The sequence below is a fragment of the Chiloscyllium plagiosum genome, chromosome 18 (assembly GCF_004010195.1).
Source record: "Chiloscyllium plagiosum isolate BGI_BamShark_2017 chromosome 18, ASM401019v2, whole genome shotgun sequence".
NCBI lineage: Eukaryota > Metazoa > Chordata > Chondrichthyes > Orectolobiformes > Hemiscylliidae > Chiloscyllium > Chiloscyllium plagiosum.
This window is the reverse complement of record NC_057727.1, coordinates 32,836,467-32,854,896: the sequence shown is the minus strand read 5'-3', so window position 1 is coordinate 32,854,896 and position 18,430 is coordinate 32,836,467. Positions and strand designations below refer to the sequence as shown.

The 18,430-nt window shown below is 39.8% G+C and overlaps 1 protein-coding gene across 1 annotated transcript in view; it reads left to right on the top strand.

The window, feature by feature from the left end:
* The window catches only part of dnah12 (dynein, axonemal, heavy chain 12), a 278,012-nt gene continuing 259,582 nt past the window's right edge, over nucleotides 1–18,430 (top strand). Inside the window, exons 1-4 of the mRNA XM_043708118.1 lie at nucleotides 1–134; nucleotides 7,153–7,322; nucleotides 11,798–11,888; nucleotides 13,656–13,682. Of these exons, the coding sequence (XP_043564053.1) occupies nucleotides 7,153–7,322; nucleotides 11,798–11,888; nucleotides 13,656–13,682 (288 nt within the window). The 5' untranslated portion in view covers nucleotides 1–134. The remainder of the gene's footprint in view (nucleotides 135–7,152; nucleotides 7,323–11,797; nucleotides 11,889–13,655; nucleotides 13,683–18,430) is intronic.

Below are 18,430 nucleotides of genomic sequence, written 5' to 3'. Positions count from 1 at the left end.
GAGACGTGCCGGAAGTAACCTCGGCCGGGCCGGAAGTCCCGTCTCCATGGTAACCAGGTTGTTTGCGGCGGCGGTGGTAACGGCGGCTGTCCGCTGGGATCCGCCGTGGACGAGATCAAACACGCGCTGCCAAAGTAAGTCACCCCGCATGTGTGCAGCTATCCGCAGTGAGGGGTCTTCAAACTTGAGGGCATTTGTGAAGGAGAGTTTGTAGCTGCCTCACTCTACCTTGAATCTTATCGGTTAAGGAAGTGGCTGCGTGTGGACCAGAATGAATAGTTTCTGAGTCCCAAGTATAATTATACGGTCTTTGCTCACTGCAAAGTGAATCGTGCTAACATTGATATTTATATAAACAAGGATAACAGTGTCGTAACATCTATAGTTTTGATTTGATGTGATCGCACATTGATGTGTCAATGCTGAGCACTATTTCTGACTTCCCCATACTGGATTAGTCCATGTCACACAGTCCATTGTCAGTGGTACATGTATTGTTTTCATTTCAATATATAAAGCGAATACAGCAAAGGGTTGCATATTTCCAGCAGTAGGTTTATCTCGAAGCTGATTTGAAGCGAACTTTAAATGACATTTCCTGAAACTTACAACAGTTGGTCCCGTATTAATAAAGCACCCATAAAGTCATAAACATCTTAAGTTGTTTACCGGGAGGTTTTGCAAGCATGATTTGATGCCCCCAAAAGAAAGTATCATAGGTTTGCTTTGTGACTGTCTTAAAGAAGGAAAGAGCCTCCGAGACTTATAGTGCTTAGAGCCTGCGCAGCTGAAGATTCGTCTACTGATGTTGGAGCAAGGCAAGTTAGTCAAGAGTCAAGAATTGGGAATAGCGCAGGAATCTTCCAATATTGTGGGACTTGGAAAAATGACAGAGACAGGAGAGGTGAGATAAAAGAGGAATTTGAAAACAAAAGTCATACAGTAATCAGGAACTGGTGTATATCACCGAGGAGAGGGGTAATAGAACTTGGTGCAACTAATGACATTAGCACCTGAGTTTTGGATGACCCTAAGGTAGAATTGTTTTTTTCCCCATTGTTAACGAGTTTTTGGAACCACTGGCTGGACCAGCATTTATAGTCCATCCCTAATTGCTTGTGAGAACTTGGAACTGAACCGTATTCCTGATGAAGGGCTTTTGCCCGAAACGTCGATTTTCCTGCTCCTTGGACGATGTCTGAACTGCTGTGCTTTTCCAGCACCACTCTAATCCAGAATCTGGTTTCCAGCTTCTGCAGTCATTGTTTTTACCTATCGGGTGTAAGTATACTCATGCTGTTAGGGAGTGGGGTTCCAGATTTTTGATATAGCAACAGCGCAGAAACAGTAATATAGTAGCAAATAAGGATAGTGTGTAATTTGGGTGGGTACTGACAGGGTGTGGGTTTCCCAGGCATCTGGTGCACTTGTCCTTGTAGGTGATAGAAATCATAGATTTAGAAGGTGCTGTTGAAGAAGTCTTGGTGAGTTGCTACAGTGCACCTTGTAAGCAGTACATACTGCTGCTATTGTGTGTCTTTGGTGGAGGGAGTGATATGGATTGTTTCACTATCTGAGAAGTCAGAAATAGTGCTAACCATGGTCCAATTGACAGTGAACATCCCCACTTCTGATCTTGTGATGGAGGAAAGGTCATTGATGAAGCAGCTGAAGATGGTTAGGCCGAGAACACTACCCTGAGGTGTTAATGCTTGTGGTGCAGTGATAATGTCCCTGCCTTTGGGCCAGGAGGTTTGGGTTCAAGTCCCACCTTGCTCCAGAGTCATAGAGATATAGAACATAGAAACAGACCCTTCAGTGCAACTTGAAAAGGCACAATTACAACATTTAAAAGGCATCTAGATGGGTACATAAATAGGAATGGTTTAGAGGGAAATGGGCCAAGTGCTGGCAAATGGGACTAGATTAATTTAGGATATTTGGTCTCGTATAATAACACCACTAAACAGCTGGGAAATATCTACCCTGAAGTATTCCTCTAGTGATGACATGGGACTAAAATGATTGACCAACAAACACAACTACCCTTCTGTGGTGCTTGGTATAATTCCAATCAATGGAGACTTTCCCATTGACATATGTTTTGCCAGGACTCCTTGGATGGCTCCTTCGGTCAAATGCTACTTTGATGTCAAGGGCGTTACTCTTACACAAAGCTCTGGTGTTCAGCTATTTTATTGATGTTTGGACCATAGCTACAATGAGGAGCTGAGTAGCCATTATGAAATCCAAACTAACCATTAGTGCTTACGTTATTGCTGAGTATGTGTAGCTTGAATGCACTGTTGATGACCTCTTTTATCACTTTGCTAATGATAAAGAATAGATCAGTGAGGTGGAATTTGGCTCTGTTGAATTTGTCTTGTTTTGTGTAGAGGACATACCTTAATAATTTTTTACATTGCTATATACAGTAGTTGCTAGTCTGGTGGCTGTACTGGAACAGCTTGTCAAGGGGTGTGGCTGGTTCTGGTGCACTCCTTCAGTCATCTGTTAATATCATGAAAATGGAATAAAATTGGCTGATGATTAAATCTGTGATATTAGGTCTTCACAGGATGGGAATTGGGGTGAATGGAATTGATCATCCACTCAACATTTCTGGCTGATGTTGTAGGAGACCAGCCAGGAGTGTTTTACATTAGTCATATTTGGAGGTAACAAACTCATGAATGAGGGTTTCAGCATCAGCTGAGTTCAGGTATTGTCAATGCTCTGGTGTGAATATATGCAGTTTTAGTGACGCATTGGGTATGTGGTCTAAAGCTCATCTTGGGGTGAAATGTGATACCACAGTTATAAACAATCTGGTTTGGCCTCAGGAAGGGAATTTATCACAGACAGCAAAAATAGTGGTTTTGTTCTTCCCAATTTTTTTGGGAGGAAATTTTTATTCATCCATTACAGGATGTTAGACAAGCAATCTGATAATTTACCAACAATAGAGGGGTGGAGGTGCTGGTGGTGGTGTTAATATAGCATTGAGGATGTATGCACTCGTGTGAAAACTAATGCAATATGTATTTGGAAACAAGGTACGTGGAACAAAGATAGTTTTTTTATAAAAACCACAAAAACCGTGAATGCTGTAAATCAGAAACAAAAACAGAAATTGCTGGATAAGCTCAGCGATCTGGCAGCTTCTGTGAAGAGAAATCAGAGTTAACATTTCACCGACCCTGAAATGTTAACTCTGGTTTCTCTTCACAGATGCTGCCAGATCTGCATTTTTGCAAGGATAAATCTTTAGTGGACACTGGAGGCAGTTGGGTGGAGCAGGAACTGAAGCCATTGGATGTTATTCTAGTTATAATAAGATGAAGAAGAATAGAATCAATTTAAGTACAGTCCTAATTAGTTGGATGACAGTGGAGAGATATTGGATGAGCTTCATGTGGTCAATGTGTCAAAGGCAGTAGATAGATTGAAAAGGAGGGGACTGGTTTACTTTTATCATAGACAAATAGAATGCAATTTGTTAGTTTGATCACAGCTATTTTGGTGCATTATTGACACAACCAACAACTACTTGCATGTACATTATGTCCTGAGTGTAGGGGTTAGTTTAGCTTGGATGGCTGGCTTACAATGCAGAGTGACACCAACATTGGGGTTCAATTTCCAGCACAGCTGAAGTTACCATGAAAGATTCTCCTTCTCAACATCTTCCCTCATCTGAGGCATTTTGACTTTCAGTTTAAAATACCACGAATTGTCTTTTTCTGATGATGGTCTGCTGAGACGATGTGTGATTTTAGAAGGGGTGTTAGAATACAGGCAGCAGCATTTTGGATGGCCTCTACTTTATGGATGGTAGCATGTGAGAGATAACTAGGGGTCCATTAAAATGTTCAAGTCCAGGGTAAACAAAGGCAGTAATAGATGAGCTGAGGCAGGGATACATTCAGGTAATGTTATGAAAATGGAAATATACATTTTAGAGATGGCATGATATGTGGTAAGGATACACCTTGGGGTCAAATATGGCATTGAGGTTGCAAACAGTCTTGTTTAATCGCAGAGTTGCCAGAGAGAGAGAGATGGGTTGGCAGCTAGGGAATGGTGGTGTGGTGGGGACCAAAAAAATATTATTTTAGTCTTTCCTATGTTTAATTAGAGAAATTTCTGCTCATCCAGAACAATATGTCAGTTTGATAGTTAAGCAACTGTAAGTAGGTTGATAGAAGCCATGGGTAGGTAGAGCTGAGTGTTATTGTGCAAACGAAAATCTTTGTCTTTGGACGATTTCGCCAACGTGCAGCTTGTAAATGAGAAATCGGAAGGTGCCAAGGATTAATGGTTGGGGTTACCAAGGGAATACTGCAGAATCAGGAAATAAAGCAATTGCACTAGAGACTGTAGCTCTCATAATATAAGTAAGAATGTAATTAGATGAGATCAGCCACACACAGCTGGATGACTGTGAGAAGAGTTGGAGGAGAATAGCATGGTCAACCACATCAAAGTTGCAAGCAGATCAAGAAAGATTAGTTTGCTTTTGTTACAGTAACATGGAATGTCATTTCTGGCTCTGATATGGTCCTCTTTGATATTTTAGCACGGGAAGTCTTTTTAGCGGAATTCAAATATGAAGTAATTCCAAGATAGATAAAATAGACATTAGTATACCACCTGTAACATAGCATTTCCTTAATAAAACATGACAGCTGGCCGCATTAGGAAATGTTAGCATTGTGACTAAAGTCTGAGTTAGAGAAGTAGGTTTCCACAAGGAATGGGAGGAGAAAGAGTGCAGAAGTTTAAGGAAGGAATTCTAGAGCTTAGATCCTAGCCAGTTGATGGCATATCTGCCTATGTAAGGGGCAAGACCACAGGGGATACAGAACAGGCCTGAAATTCAAAGTTCCAAAGTTCTTGTAGCAATGGGACTGGAGTTTGTCGCAACATGGAAGAAGCATGGCTAGATTTTGACCTGAAGATGAAAATTTTAAAATCCTGGCGTCGGTGCATTGGAATCTAATTTATTCAAGTTGGATTTTGGTTTTGGTTAGAACATCAGTAGTAACATTTTGAATGTTTACATGTGAATGAAAAGTGGTCTTTAATGAAACCTATGAATAATAAAGCTTGTAGGGAAGAAGCAAGAGCGTCAGTTTTAGTAGCAGATAATCTGAGGCAAAGTTGGTGATGAGCTAGTTTATGAGCTAGGAGGTGTAACATATCGCTTTTGCGATGAAGAAGAAATGGGGTTCAGTTTTGTGCCTGGAGTGGAAATGTGATTGTAAAGGTTCAAATATTAAGTTGTGGGAAAGATGAGGACAGATCTGCAAGGCAAAATCAGAACTTTGCAAAGGAAATGGAAGTTGAGATAGTGTGACAATTTGTTAAGATAAAGGGATCAAGAATGAGTTCTTTAAGGTTGAATTGCTGATGGCAAATTTGAAAGGTAAGGGTGCAGTACTGAAGGGGAAGGAAACGTTATCAATATTAAATGGCATGAGAACCTAGAGCAGAAATTGAAATAAGTTTTAGAGAGCAGGGTACGAGTATATGTATTTGCAAATATAGGAGTTCGGAGCAGAAGTAGATCACTTAACCCCTACTTTGCCGAACAATAAGATCATGGTTAATCTGATTACTCCATATTACTTTTTAACCATTAACTTTTCATTTTAGAATTATGTTCTCTGCCTTAAAAATATCAAAAACTCTGTCTGCTTCCTTCATCTTTTGGGGAGGAGAAGTCCAAAGATCTTCTGTGAGAAATAAATCTCTTCAACTCTGTTTTAAATAGAAAATCCCTTATTTTAAACAGCAGCTTCTAGCTTTAGATTTTACTGCATTTACCCTATCAAGAGTCCTCAGGATTTTAATGTTTCAATCAAGTCACCTATAACTCCCCTAAATTTCAGTGAAATCAAGCCTAGCCTGTACAACATTTTCTCATAAGACAACCTACCCAAGTTAAAAGTATTAGTCTAATAAATCTTATATGAACTACCCCCATTGCATTTACATTCTTTCATAAATATGGCGACCAATCCTGTACATGGTTCTCCAAATGTAGACTTTTTAATGCCCTGGATAACTGAAGCATAACCTTCCTTCAAAATGATGTAGGTGTCATGGGCAACTTGAACTTAGAAAAGGCAGGAGAGGTAATAGCAGACAAAGATGTGGTTTGAGGGCCATAGTAGGTTAGAATGTTGGTGGATGTTAATGTCCAGAAAATAAATAGGACCTGTAAAATGAGAAACATGTCAATCTAATTTTTCCTTTCATTAAAATAATTGAAAAGGAACACTGAGCAGAAAGCACCATCCACTGCCATTTGTTTTTATCCTGAGCCAAGTTTGGAAGTTATCTTCATATTCTTTAAATCTGCATTACTTAACTATGTCATCTTCGGTTCCTCAAAGTTAGAAGGATGTAGGTCCAAGTTCCATTCCAAAACACTGAGCACAAAGGTCTAGTTGATACTCTGAAGATGTATTACACTGTGTGAGATACAGCCTTGTGGATCAGATGCTAAACAAAGCCCATTATGCTCTTTCAGTGATTTTGAGATTAGATTCCCTAGTGTGGAAACAGGCCCTTCAGCCCAACAAGTCCACACCGACCCTCCGATGAGCAACCCACCCAGACCCATTCCCCTACATTTACCCCTGCACCTAACACTATGGGCAATTTAGCACGGCCAATTCACCTAACCTGCACATCTTTGGACTGTGGGAGGAAACCAGAGCACCCAGAGGAAACCCACACAGACACGGGGAGAATGTGCAAACTCCACACAGACAGTTGCCCGAGATGGGAATTGAACCCGGCTCACTGGCGCTGTGAGGCAGCAGTGCTAACCACTGAGCCACTGTGCCGCTGATAATAGACCCATGGCATTTTTTTTATCTAGAGAACAGATTACTGAAAACAGATTATCTAAACATCAACACATTGCTGTGCATAAAAGCTTGCTGCGTGAAAATTGGCTGCTGCATTCCCTACATTATAACACTGACTACATTTCAAAAATACTTAATTGAATACCATACTCTTTGAGAGTTCATGAGTTCAAGACATAAATTCAAGTCTTTCTTTCCATTAATTGTGAAAATCAAATTGAAGCGATTTTTGGCAATAATTAAATTTTCCTTATTTTTTTCATTAATTTAGATGAAGTCGACAAAGAAAAGTACCTGTGCACCTGAATCTGACAAGGTTCGAATTCGACTGCCTCCTATACTTCCTACACCTGAATCAGTACTGAATAATGAATTTGCTACAAGCAAACTCATGAGTTATAGTTGGTATAAGTACCAGGAGCAGCTACTTAGCAAAATTATGTAAGTTGGATTTTTGAAAATGTGGCATTTGTTGGATAAGACTATCCTTTGGAACCAAGTAGTTTTCTCAATTTCAGCATTCACATATTAACCCTCCTGTCTAATATAGTTGGAGACGATATTGATGTTTCATATGGGAAGCAAAATGGGTGAGAGGTATTGATAATACAAGTTTTCTGATAATACAAAACTAGGTATGGCAAGGACACAAAGAGGCTGCATTGAGATATACACAGGTTAAGTAAGTAGGCAACAAAGGGGCAGTTGACACAATGTGTGGAGATTTGAGCTTATTCATTTTAGTTATACGAATAGAAAAGCAGAATATTTTTTGAAAGTTGTGAAATTTGTGATGTTGTTCAGAGGGACCTGGGTCTCTGCATGCAAGTAACACAGAAAGTTAGCATGCAGTAAAGTAAGCAATTAGGAAGGCAAATGGCATATTTGCTTTTTTTGCAAAGGTTTTGATATACAAGAATAAAGAAGTCTTGCTACAGTTGTACAGGGCCTTGGTGAGATCACATCTGGAATATTCTATTCAATTTTAAAGAAGAATATATGTGAGTTGGATGCAGTGCAGCAGTAGTTCCCTAGTTTGATCCCTGGGATGAGACAGACTTTTGCTGGCGAGGGTGAGTAAATTAGGTTTCTTTCTCTTGAGTTTAAAAGAATAAAAGATGATTCTAATTGAAGGGGCTTGCTAGGATATTTACGACTACAAGTTTATTTCTTCTGATTACAGAACATGAGGGCACAGTCTCAAGATAAGTGGATTTAGATTTCAATTTCAATTTTAATTCCATGTGTACTTGATGGTTATTTAGGTCAGAGATGAGAAATGTTTTCACTCTTAAGAATATGAATACTTAGAATTCTCTACCTGAAAGGATTTTGCGGATACTGGATCATTTAATATATTTAAGGCTGATATAAATCAAGTTTTGGTCTCCGATATCAGGGTTCTTAGCAGAGGCAGTAATGCAGAAACTCAAACAAACAGCTCTGCCAACCATCCAACCCAAACTTTGGGTCCACTACGTGGATGACACCTTTGTCATTACTAAACAAAACAAATAAGAGGTAACCTTCAAGACCATCAATAATACCCTTACTGGCATAAAATTCACTAAAGAAGAGGAAAACAAAAACAAACAGCCAATGGGGAACTTCAAACCAGCTTCTACAGGAAAATAACACACACGGTCCAAATATTGAACTACAGAAGCAATCATCCCAACATCCACAAATGAATCTGCATCAGAACACTATGTCAACAAGCCAAAACACACTGCAGCACAGAGGAACTAGGCAGAGCCGAGGAAAATCATCTATACCATGTATTCAAAAAGAATGGGTACCCAATGAACACTGACTGCCAATTTATCAGCAACAATCCCAAACAAGCAGACAAAACGCGTCCAGAAATGCTAGTCACTCTCCCCTGCATCAAAGACATCTCAGAAATGACTACTCAGACCCCTTGGCACCATGGTAGCCCACAAACCCACCAACACACTAAAAGAGCCGCAAATGAACTTAAGAGACCCTATACAGACAACAAGCAAAACTAATGTCTTTTACAAAATACCATGCAAGAACTGTAACAAACACTACAATGGACAAGCAGGCAGAAAACTAGCCACCAGGATACATGAACATCAACTAGCCACAAAACGACATGATCCTCTCTCACTAGTATCCTTATAGACAGATAAGAAAGGACACCACTTTGACTGGGACAACACATCCACCCTTGGACAAGCCAAACAGAGACATGCATGAGAATTCCTAGAAGCATGGCATTCCAACCAGAACTCTATCAACAAACACATCGAGTTAGTCCCCATCTACCACCCCCTAAGAAAAAGAACAGGAAATGACTTCACCACAGGAAATGGCATCACCCACCCAAACCTATAAATAGAAAGCAGGAATTATCAGCAGTGCTTTGCCCGCAGGTCCACTGAAGATGTTACCTAGTAGGGTGACGAAACGTCTGGAATTGAACCTTCCAGCTCAACGAGCAAACCTACATCCAGAACCTCAACCTGAGCTACAAATCTTCTCAAAACCTGCTAAGTTTTGGTCTTAGCAAATCGAGAGATATGGAGAGTGAGAAAATGGAATTCAAGCCAAAGATCAAACAGGATCATATTGAATGATAAAGCTGTGCTGTCGACTCCCACTCCTATTCCTTATTTTCACATGTTCTAATGATTCATCAAAAGATCCTTTCATGATGATTGTGGAGTTAAACATATTGTTTAGTCTATATTGTACAAAGATGATATTATCATCAAAGGCTTAGGATGGAATCTTCTCAGCCTATGAATGACATGAGCCATGGGAAAAGTTGGGAAAAACACATGAGCTAGCCAGTGAAGAGCATCTTATTGAGATCGCAACACCATATTTTCTAACCAATTGTTGTATGGCAAGACTGGTTTCTTGCTAGTGAGCAAGGAAAGACTTATTTGCATGCATAACATGCATTAACATGATTACTTAATCTTATCTTATGAATATGCAGTACTTCATCCTCCTACTCTCTCACAGAAACTAGACAATGAATTTCAGTGCAGTTACCTGGCAACTCCAACTCATTTGCTCCATCAGACCTCTATCATGGACAACTGGCACCACCATCATAGGGCACATTTCTTACGCAGCAACCACACATAACCCCCATCCATAGAACCAGGCATCTTACTATACATCATAGTGCTACTCAATCTTGCATGCATTATATGCCAGCCATGTGCACACCAAACACACTGCATGTGCTTCAAGTTTCAAAACTAAGTTTCAAAATCTGAGAGAGAGAGACCTTGGTCAAGTCGAGGGAGATACCCTTCAGTCAGTGGTTCCCAGCATTGTAAACCAAGTACAGCCTTCATTACCAGTGCAAAGGGTCGGGCACAGTCAGATAACTGCTTGAGGCAGTCATAGTCAGGGGGGTTGAACCTCTAAAATCCAAGGAGAGTAGGCCATGCTCATCTCAATGGGTCAAATGCAACCAGTCTGGGAGTCATGGGAAGTCAGTCAGGAAGCTGTAGAGACATCAATCAGACGTCTGGTGACTCATTGTTCAGAGCTATTCATTTAGGTCACTCATGAGGGTGAAACACAGTCAGACCTGGTAGTCCATCTATTAAAAGTCAAGGGTGGATTGTCAGGGAAGAAGGAAGCTGAGCAAGTTAATTGTGGGGTTTGGAAGCAGCATGCTGGGATGCAATGGGGATAGCAATTCTGAAAGAAGGCCAACTCAATACATAAGTGAAGAGAACAATTGATTATTGATGGAAAAGGGATATTGGACTCTGGCAATCTTCTGAGTGTAAGTGACATGAGGCATTTCTTCCTCAGTCAGCTGCAGAAACATAATGGTGATGTGCTCACTGGCAATTGCTCCTGATAGTAATCTAGCTAAGATGTCTACCAGGATTTGAGCTGGTGGGCTAGCATTAGCTGGCCTTTCAGGCATCCACACTTTCTTCCTCAGAGGTAGAGAAGGGAATATCTTTCAGGCTATTCCCTTGCCTGCAGAGACCATGCTGATACTGCTCATGCCTGCAGGAGACAAAAAGGAGAATGTGATCAAGAAGTAGAAGTTCTGGGATGTTAAGAAACCATTCACAGTGAGGTAAGGGAAGCAGTAAAGCAACAGACAAGCTTCTTTATTGGTTGCTGGGACATGGATATTTCACTGTCTCAATAGGACTGGTCTAGGTCCTTGCTGGTGAGGGCGAAAATAGAGGGTGAGGAGCTGACTGTCAAGTGCCCACCAATCTTTGTGCTCTATAATGGGCTGTTATATCCTATAATGAGAGAAACAGAAAGGTGGAATGAGATGAAGGAAAAATGGCAAAGTCTTCCAAATGAATGAGTAGGCAGTGCAGATACCAAGCAACCTTAGTAGTGCTGGTAGTTAGGATGGATAAGAGTGTGCGAGCGAAAAGGTTACATTCAATAATGAGAATGGTAAACCATGAGCCTTGACATGAAGCAGTTGCAGTAGCAGAAGCAGAGTGAGTATGTGATAACAGAGAGAACGTAGTGGTACTTACCCTGGTGGAGTGGAAAGTATCAGTGACCTTCTTTCAACATGGCTGAACATTTTATCCGGCCCAGATGGTAATCTTGAACCAGGCTGGCACAAAGAGGGGAGAGGAAGAGGACTGCCTTCCCCTGCACTACCTTATTCACCTGGAATTCCAGATCCGTCTGCAAAGCAAGATGCCTACTTACCCCTATCTGCCATATCGAGGACAAATCACAGGGATTCTGCAGGGCAGCTGTGGAGTGCCAGGGTTTGACTGTGTGTGCAACACTCTTTTAAATATGGTGCCCTGGCGGGAGAAGATGTGCTACATGTTGTGGAGCTAAATTTTTCCATTTAATTCACCAAAAACAACATTAAGCTAATTTCTTGTAGGCTTCACCCTATAATTTTTAATTGGTTTTAATATTTTTAGGATTAATGATGCACGTCGGATTTATGAAGAAACAATGCATGAACTTGAGATACAGGATCCTATTCCTCCTGAACCTCAGTGGCCTTCAACAGTGAGTATTTATTGTATGTAGATAAAAGTCTTCAAAAATGACTGCGTTAATGCTGCTGGTTTTCAATTGATTTCAGTACATCAAATCAGTTTACTAACTCATTTAAACTGACTCAGGGTAATATTGATGGATTACAATAAACAGAATGCCCTTCAGTTCAAAAGTCTAATTTCAATGTGATAGCCACGTCATCAATGAAGACTCATTATTCTAACCTTGTGAGCATGGCCAGATTTGTGTCTAGAGACTGCTTATGGTGAAGGGAGTTTTGAAAGTATATCATTAATTGCAGAAACCTCAGCACAAGGGGTTGTCATCTTTCAAAGTTATGAGCATAAATCACGTAAGCCTAAAATTCCAAAATCTTTCACACTATTATATATCTTTTCACCTAGATTTCATTGTGTTTCATTGGGCAGAAACCATGTAGAAATCTTAGGCAACATTTCTCATATTTTACAACTTAAAAACTAGGTACACTCTGCTAACATTCCCACTTTTTTTTAGTGCAAGAGTGATTCTTTCATGTGGACAGTCTCTTTAAATGTTCTTTGGTCTCACAGGTAGAGTATAAAGGGAATGGAGACAACTTAGTTCATTTACCATATCTGCTCAGACCGAAGGATTTAAATTCCATGTAAAGTATCACAACTCTGGGCAAAAACTCATGTCTAAACCTAGGCTGTGAGAAATCAATGCATTCTTAATAGCATTCTTGCCCCTGAGTTAGAAGATTGTTACGAGATGTGGCTTTAAGAAGAACTTGTTCTGTCATGTCTCTAACCATGTTTCCTTTGAATGCAAGTGTTGTAAACTTGGAGTTGAGCTGACTGCTCTGAGCCCAGCAAGCTTTTTTTTAGCGTTGGAACAATAGAAGCAGCATGAAGGGGTGGGATCAAGCTTCCATAGAACCAGGCTTTTAGTTTTAGCATTCAGTAGTTGCTGAGATTTTGAAGCTGGATGTAGAAGCTGTTATTCCTCTCTCTGTTACAGCTAAAAGCTTAGGTTCTCTTATGGTTGCTAGAATTGCATGTGAGACAATCAATTTTACTGAACTTGTTTTCACCAAGGGTGTGTTTATGGGATGTTACTATATTGGAAGAGTTGCTATTTAGTAGCTAAATACTCTATTATTTTGCGAACGTTTTCAATAGATTTAAGCTATTCTGATTCTTCTTTCTTTTGTTTGTATTTTAACTATAATGTAAAAATAAAACACGTTTTCCTTCAAGGCTGGTGGACTGACCAATCAAATTGCATCCGGAACAGAATGCCTTAAACCTGCCTTTACAAATAAGAAAAAAATTGGGATGTAGGCTATCTATTTAATATATTTTGAGGGGGTTTGATCTAATCCATAGCATGATTGTATTGTAAAGTTCCAAACCAGTGGTATGCTCCAGGCTCACACTCCAGTGCAGTACCAAAGGGTGCTAGTGTCTGCATATATGTATAATGTTCCATGCCATTATTGCCAAGAATTACAGGGAAGTTTTCATTTGTGATATGCCTAATAGTTATCTTTTAATCAAATTTGTTAGAGCTTGCTGATAGGAAAAAAATAGGGAAAGAAATACTTGGCATTTTGGCCAAGTATGACAAAAATACTGTAGATATAAGTGGATAGATGTAGATGTCTTTTATGTTGTGATATAGTCAATAATATATAGTTAATTCTATTCAGTTTTGCATATATCTGTTGATGTTGAAAGTATTAAAGAATTATTGAAATGTCATACAAATGTCTGATATTTCTCTAACATGCAGATGAACAGTGAGGCAAAGCAGAAAAGGGTAAGTTCTGATTTTGATCAAAAAGTGTTGCTTCTGAAATGAAACAATGTGAAAATTAAACAAAATAGTTTGGTTCCAACGCTTATAACAATAATGTCTCATCTAGTGTTGCCCAATAAGCATCACAGACTAGTCATAGGCATGGCTACGTTACACTGCTGTAGATGTAAAATGCCTTTCTAAGACGTAGATACATATTTTTGTATTTGTATGATTATTTAACACACATTTATCATAATTCATTATGCAACCTTACAGTCTTTCTTTCATCAAAGTTTGTAATTATATTGTGAATTTATTAGTTACAGTACAATGCAGCTTCTAATTTTTCATCTAAGCCATCAAAATTGATATTTTGCCATCATCAAATTTAATATTAATACAAATGCAATGCCTTCCTCAAGGTCAACTAGGGACAGGCAACAGTTTTTGGCTCAGCTAATTAATCCCATATTCCATGCATGAATTGAAAAAGAAACTTCCTTTGCTCTCCATCAGGAAAGTGGTAGTTTGTTGATTGCCTATTGCCACGTTGTGCCCTGCAGGAATTGGATCTGTTTTCTTCTGTTGGCCTGAAGCAGTTATTCCAATTGGCTAACATAATCACACTCTCTGTACTGGGTTGCTAATGTGTTCATGATGTTGAAGTTGTCATTTTCAACTGCATTACAATTTTAGTAGATAGCCAATAAGGAATAACCTAAGAAATGAAGAGATACAGAGATCAAAAATATGATCACACTTTACTTTTCATCTTACCATATTAGCAACAAATGCTCAAAAAGTTAAAGTTTGCAATTATACACTACAGATGTGAGTATTATAGAGTCATAGAAATGTACAGCATGGAAACAGACCCTTTGATCCAACTCATCCATGCCAACCAGATATCAGAGTCTATTGTTGATTTACCAGTCACTAATCATCTGGGTTGCCATGTAGCCATATTTGGAAAGTAACTAGCAAATTGGACAATGCAGGCTGACATTTTAAAATATGTATGATCTAAGATTTTTTTTTGGATATTGATGTGGCTAGTATCTTGCAAAGATCTGTGCAGGAGCTTGTTCAATGTTTTCATTCGTAACTTACTGTGAACAGGTCAAGTAAGACAAAGAGTGAAAACAAAATTTAAAGATTGCTTAAAATAAACAAGAAGTTGAAGCTTTTCATCTTGTAGTTATCAGGATCAGGATGCAACAGCTAGACATGGAAAAACGGGATGCCAACATATACTACAAGAGAAAAGAGTGCTGATTCATTGGGATATCACTGGCATGGAGACACAACAGGATACCCAACTGTCAATCGTGGTTCTCGGACCAGGCAAATCGACCTGAATTGGTTAGGATGTTGTCATGTAATTTTTTAAAAAGTCATTTGTGGGATTGCCAATCCATCGTTGCCCTTGAGAAGGTGGCGCAAAGCTGTCCTCTTGTATCACTGCAGTCAATTTGATGTAGGTGCTCCCACTGTGAGGGAGCGATTTCCAGGATATTTCCTGGAAATAACAACATATTTCCAAGTTGGGATAGTGAGTGGCTCGGAAGGAAACTTGCAGGTGGTGGTGTTCCCTTGCATCTGCCACTCTTGTTCTTCTGGTTGGTAGTGGTCATCATCAGACGTTGTCTAAGGAGCCTTTGGGAATTTCTACATGCATTTCCTACACAGTGTTGCTGCTAAGCATAGCTTATAGAAGGAGAAAATGTTGTGGATGTGGTGCCAATTAAGCAGACTACTTTGTCCTGGATGATATCAAGCTGCTTGAGTGTTGTTGGAGCAGGTGGGGAAAATTCCATCACACTTCTGACTTGGCCTTGTAAGTGGTGGTTAGGCTTTGGGAGTCAGGAGGTGAGTTATTTATTGAAGGATTCCTAGCCTCTGAATTCTTCTTGAGGGTACAGTCCAGTTCAGTTTCTGTTCTATAGTAACCCCCAGGATGTTGGTAGTAGGAGATGGTAATGTCATTGAATGTCAAGGGGTGATGGCTATATCTGTCTTGTTGGAGATGGTCATTATCATGGTGATTGAATGCTGTGAATGTTCTTTGCCATTTATCAGCCCACATTTGGATATTGTCCAAATCTTCCTGCATTTGATCATGACTCCTTCAATGTCTAAGATTTGTAAATGTTGCTGAATGTTAAAATTAGAAGTAGAATTAGATTTTATTATCCCATGTGCATGAGTACAGGGATACAGGAATACAACGAAAAGTTTACAAAGTCACCATGCCCAACACCATCTTAGGTACAAAGGAACCAAGTTACAAAATAGTAGGTGTAATGTAGATAATGTGCAAACATCGGTGAACATCCCCATTTCTGATCTTTCGATGGAAGGTGTTGAAGCAGCTGAAGATGGTTGGCCTGAGAACTCTAACCTCAGAAACACCTGCAGAGATGTAGCTGAATTGATTGACCTCTATAAACCACTACCACCTTCCTCTGGGATAGGTATGACTCTAATCAGCAAAGAATTGCCCTGATTTCCACAAACTTCAGTTTTTCTAGGGTTCCTTGATGTCACAATCAGTCAAATGTCAAAGGCAGTCACTCTCACCTCAGCACTGAAATTCAATTTTTTTTTCAGTATTTGAACCAAGGCTGTCATGAGGTCAGAAGTTGAGTGGCCCTGGTAGAACCCAACCTGAGCATTAGTGAGCAGTTTATTCCTAAGAAAGTGCTGGTTGGTAGCAGTTTACGACCCCACCTAACTCTTAACTGATGATGATCATTGACTAATGAATTGGTAATTAGTTGGGCTTGGACTTGTCCTGCTTTCTGTGTACAGGACATGAAAATTTCCCAATTCCTTCAATCATTTCTTGATATCATGTGGCATTAATTGAATTGGCTGACAACTGGCATTTGTGATGATGGGCATGTATGCTAGAGGCTGAGATGAATCACTCACCTGTCACTTCCATCTGAATTAGATGTTACAAATGCTTCAGCTTTACCTTTTACTCTGATGTGCTGGGCTTTGCCATAATTGGGGAAGGGAATATTTGTGAACCCCCTTCCTCCAGTTAGTTGTTTAATTGCCCATCACTGGTTACAACTGCAAAGGCAGGATTGTAGACTTTAGATCTAATCCTTTGGTTGTGGATTTTCCTAGCACTGTTTGTCACTTGCTGCTAATGCTGTTTGTCATCCAAATTGTCCTTTGATGTATCTTTATATGTGATGTGTGATCTTTATATGTGTGATGCAGCACCTGGCCTGTTCTCCTACACTGTTCATTGAACAAAGCTGAATGGTAATGGCAGATTGGGAGACATGCTGAGTCATAAGATTATAGATTGTGTTTGACCACAATTCTGCCGTTGCTGATGTCCCACAGAGCTTCATGGATTCCAGTCTTGTCATTTACTAAATCTGTTCAAAATTTGTTTCCTCTAGCATGCTGATAGTTTTACACAACATGATAGAGAGCATCCTCAGACTGAAGATGGGATTTCCTCTTCATAAGGATTATGAAGTGGTCACTCCTACTAATACTGTCATAGTCAGATGCATCTGTGTAGCAGATTGATGAGGATGAGATGAAGTATGTTTTTCCTTACTGGTTCACTCATGGCCCGCTGTAGATCCAGCCTAACAGCTATGTCCTTCAAGACTTGACCAGCTTGGTCAGCAATGGTCCTGTGGAACCTGTTTTCGTGATGAACATTGAAGTCCCTGATCTTGAGTACACGTTGTGTCTTTGCCACCCTTCGTGCCTCCTCCAGATAATGTTCAAAATGGAGGAATACTGTTTCACCAGCCCAGCAGGTACGATATATGGTAATCAGAAGAATGTTTCCTTTTATATTTTTGACCTGATGACATGAAACTTCATAGGGTCTGATTCATTGTAGACAACTCCAAGGGCAACACCCTTTTAACTGTATTTCACAGTTCTGGCACCTCTGCTGGGTTTACCCTCTGGAGTGACAGGGCATACCCAGGGATGGTCAGGTTTTGTCTGGGACATTTTGCGAGTATGGCTATGTCAGGCTGTTGCTTAACTAGCTTTTGTGACAGCTCTCAGAATTTTGGTACTAATGCCTAGATGTTGCTAAGAAGGACTTTGTTAGGTTGGAAGTACTAAATTTGTCATTGTTGTTTTCAATGCCTAGCTTTGTACCAGGTGCTCTGTATGGTTTCAGTCCTTTTTTGAGGCTTTGTGGTGGTTTAATACAATTAAGTGTCTTACTGGCAATTTCTGAGGGCAATTCAGAGTCAACATTGGGTCTGGACTCACGTGTAAGCTGGACCAGTTAAGGAATCCAGATGTTGCTCCTGAAAGGATATTTGTGAACCAGATGAGTTTTTGCGACACTCAACAATGATTTCATGGTCATTGTTCAACTTTTAATTTTGGATCTTATTCTTTTCACATTCTACCATTTGCCAGATTCAAACCTAGAGTCCCCAAACATTTTGAGTCTCTGGATTACTAGTCCAGTTACAGTATCACTATGCCAGTTCCTAAAGGAGTGCAGAGATTTGTAGTCTCCATGACTCCTTTTTCCCTGATGACAAAGATGCAATGCAGGTCCAAGTTCCTTTTGTCTACGTAACACATTTTTCTGTGTATTAATATATGTAATTTCTCATGCTTTCTTTTACTGTGAGTCCGACTGATCATCTTAAATTAACTTGTGGTGTAATACTTAGCGTACTCTAGTTTATTTAATAAGTGCTGTCTAATATTGGACATGGTGTTCTGTGAGTTACAAGCACAGCCAAGTTGAGCAAAAT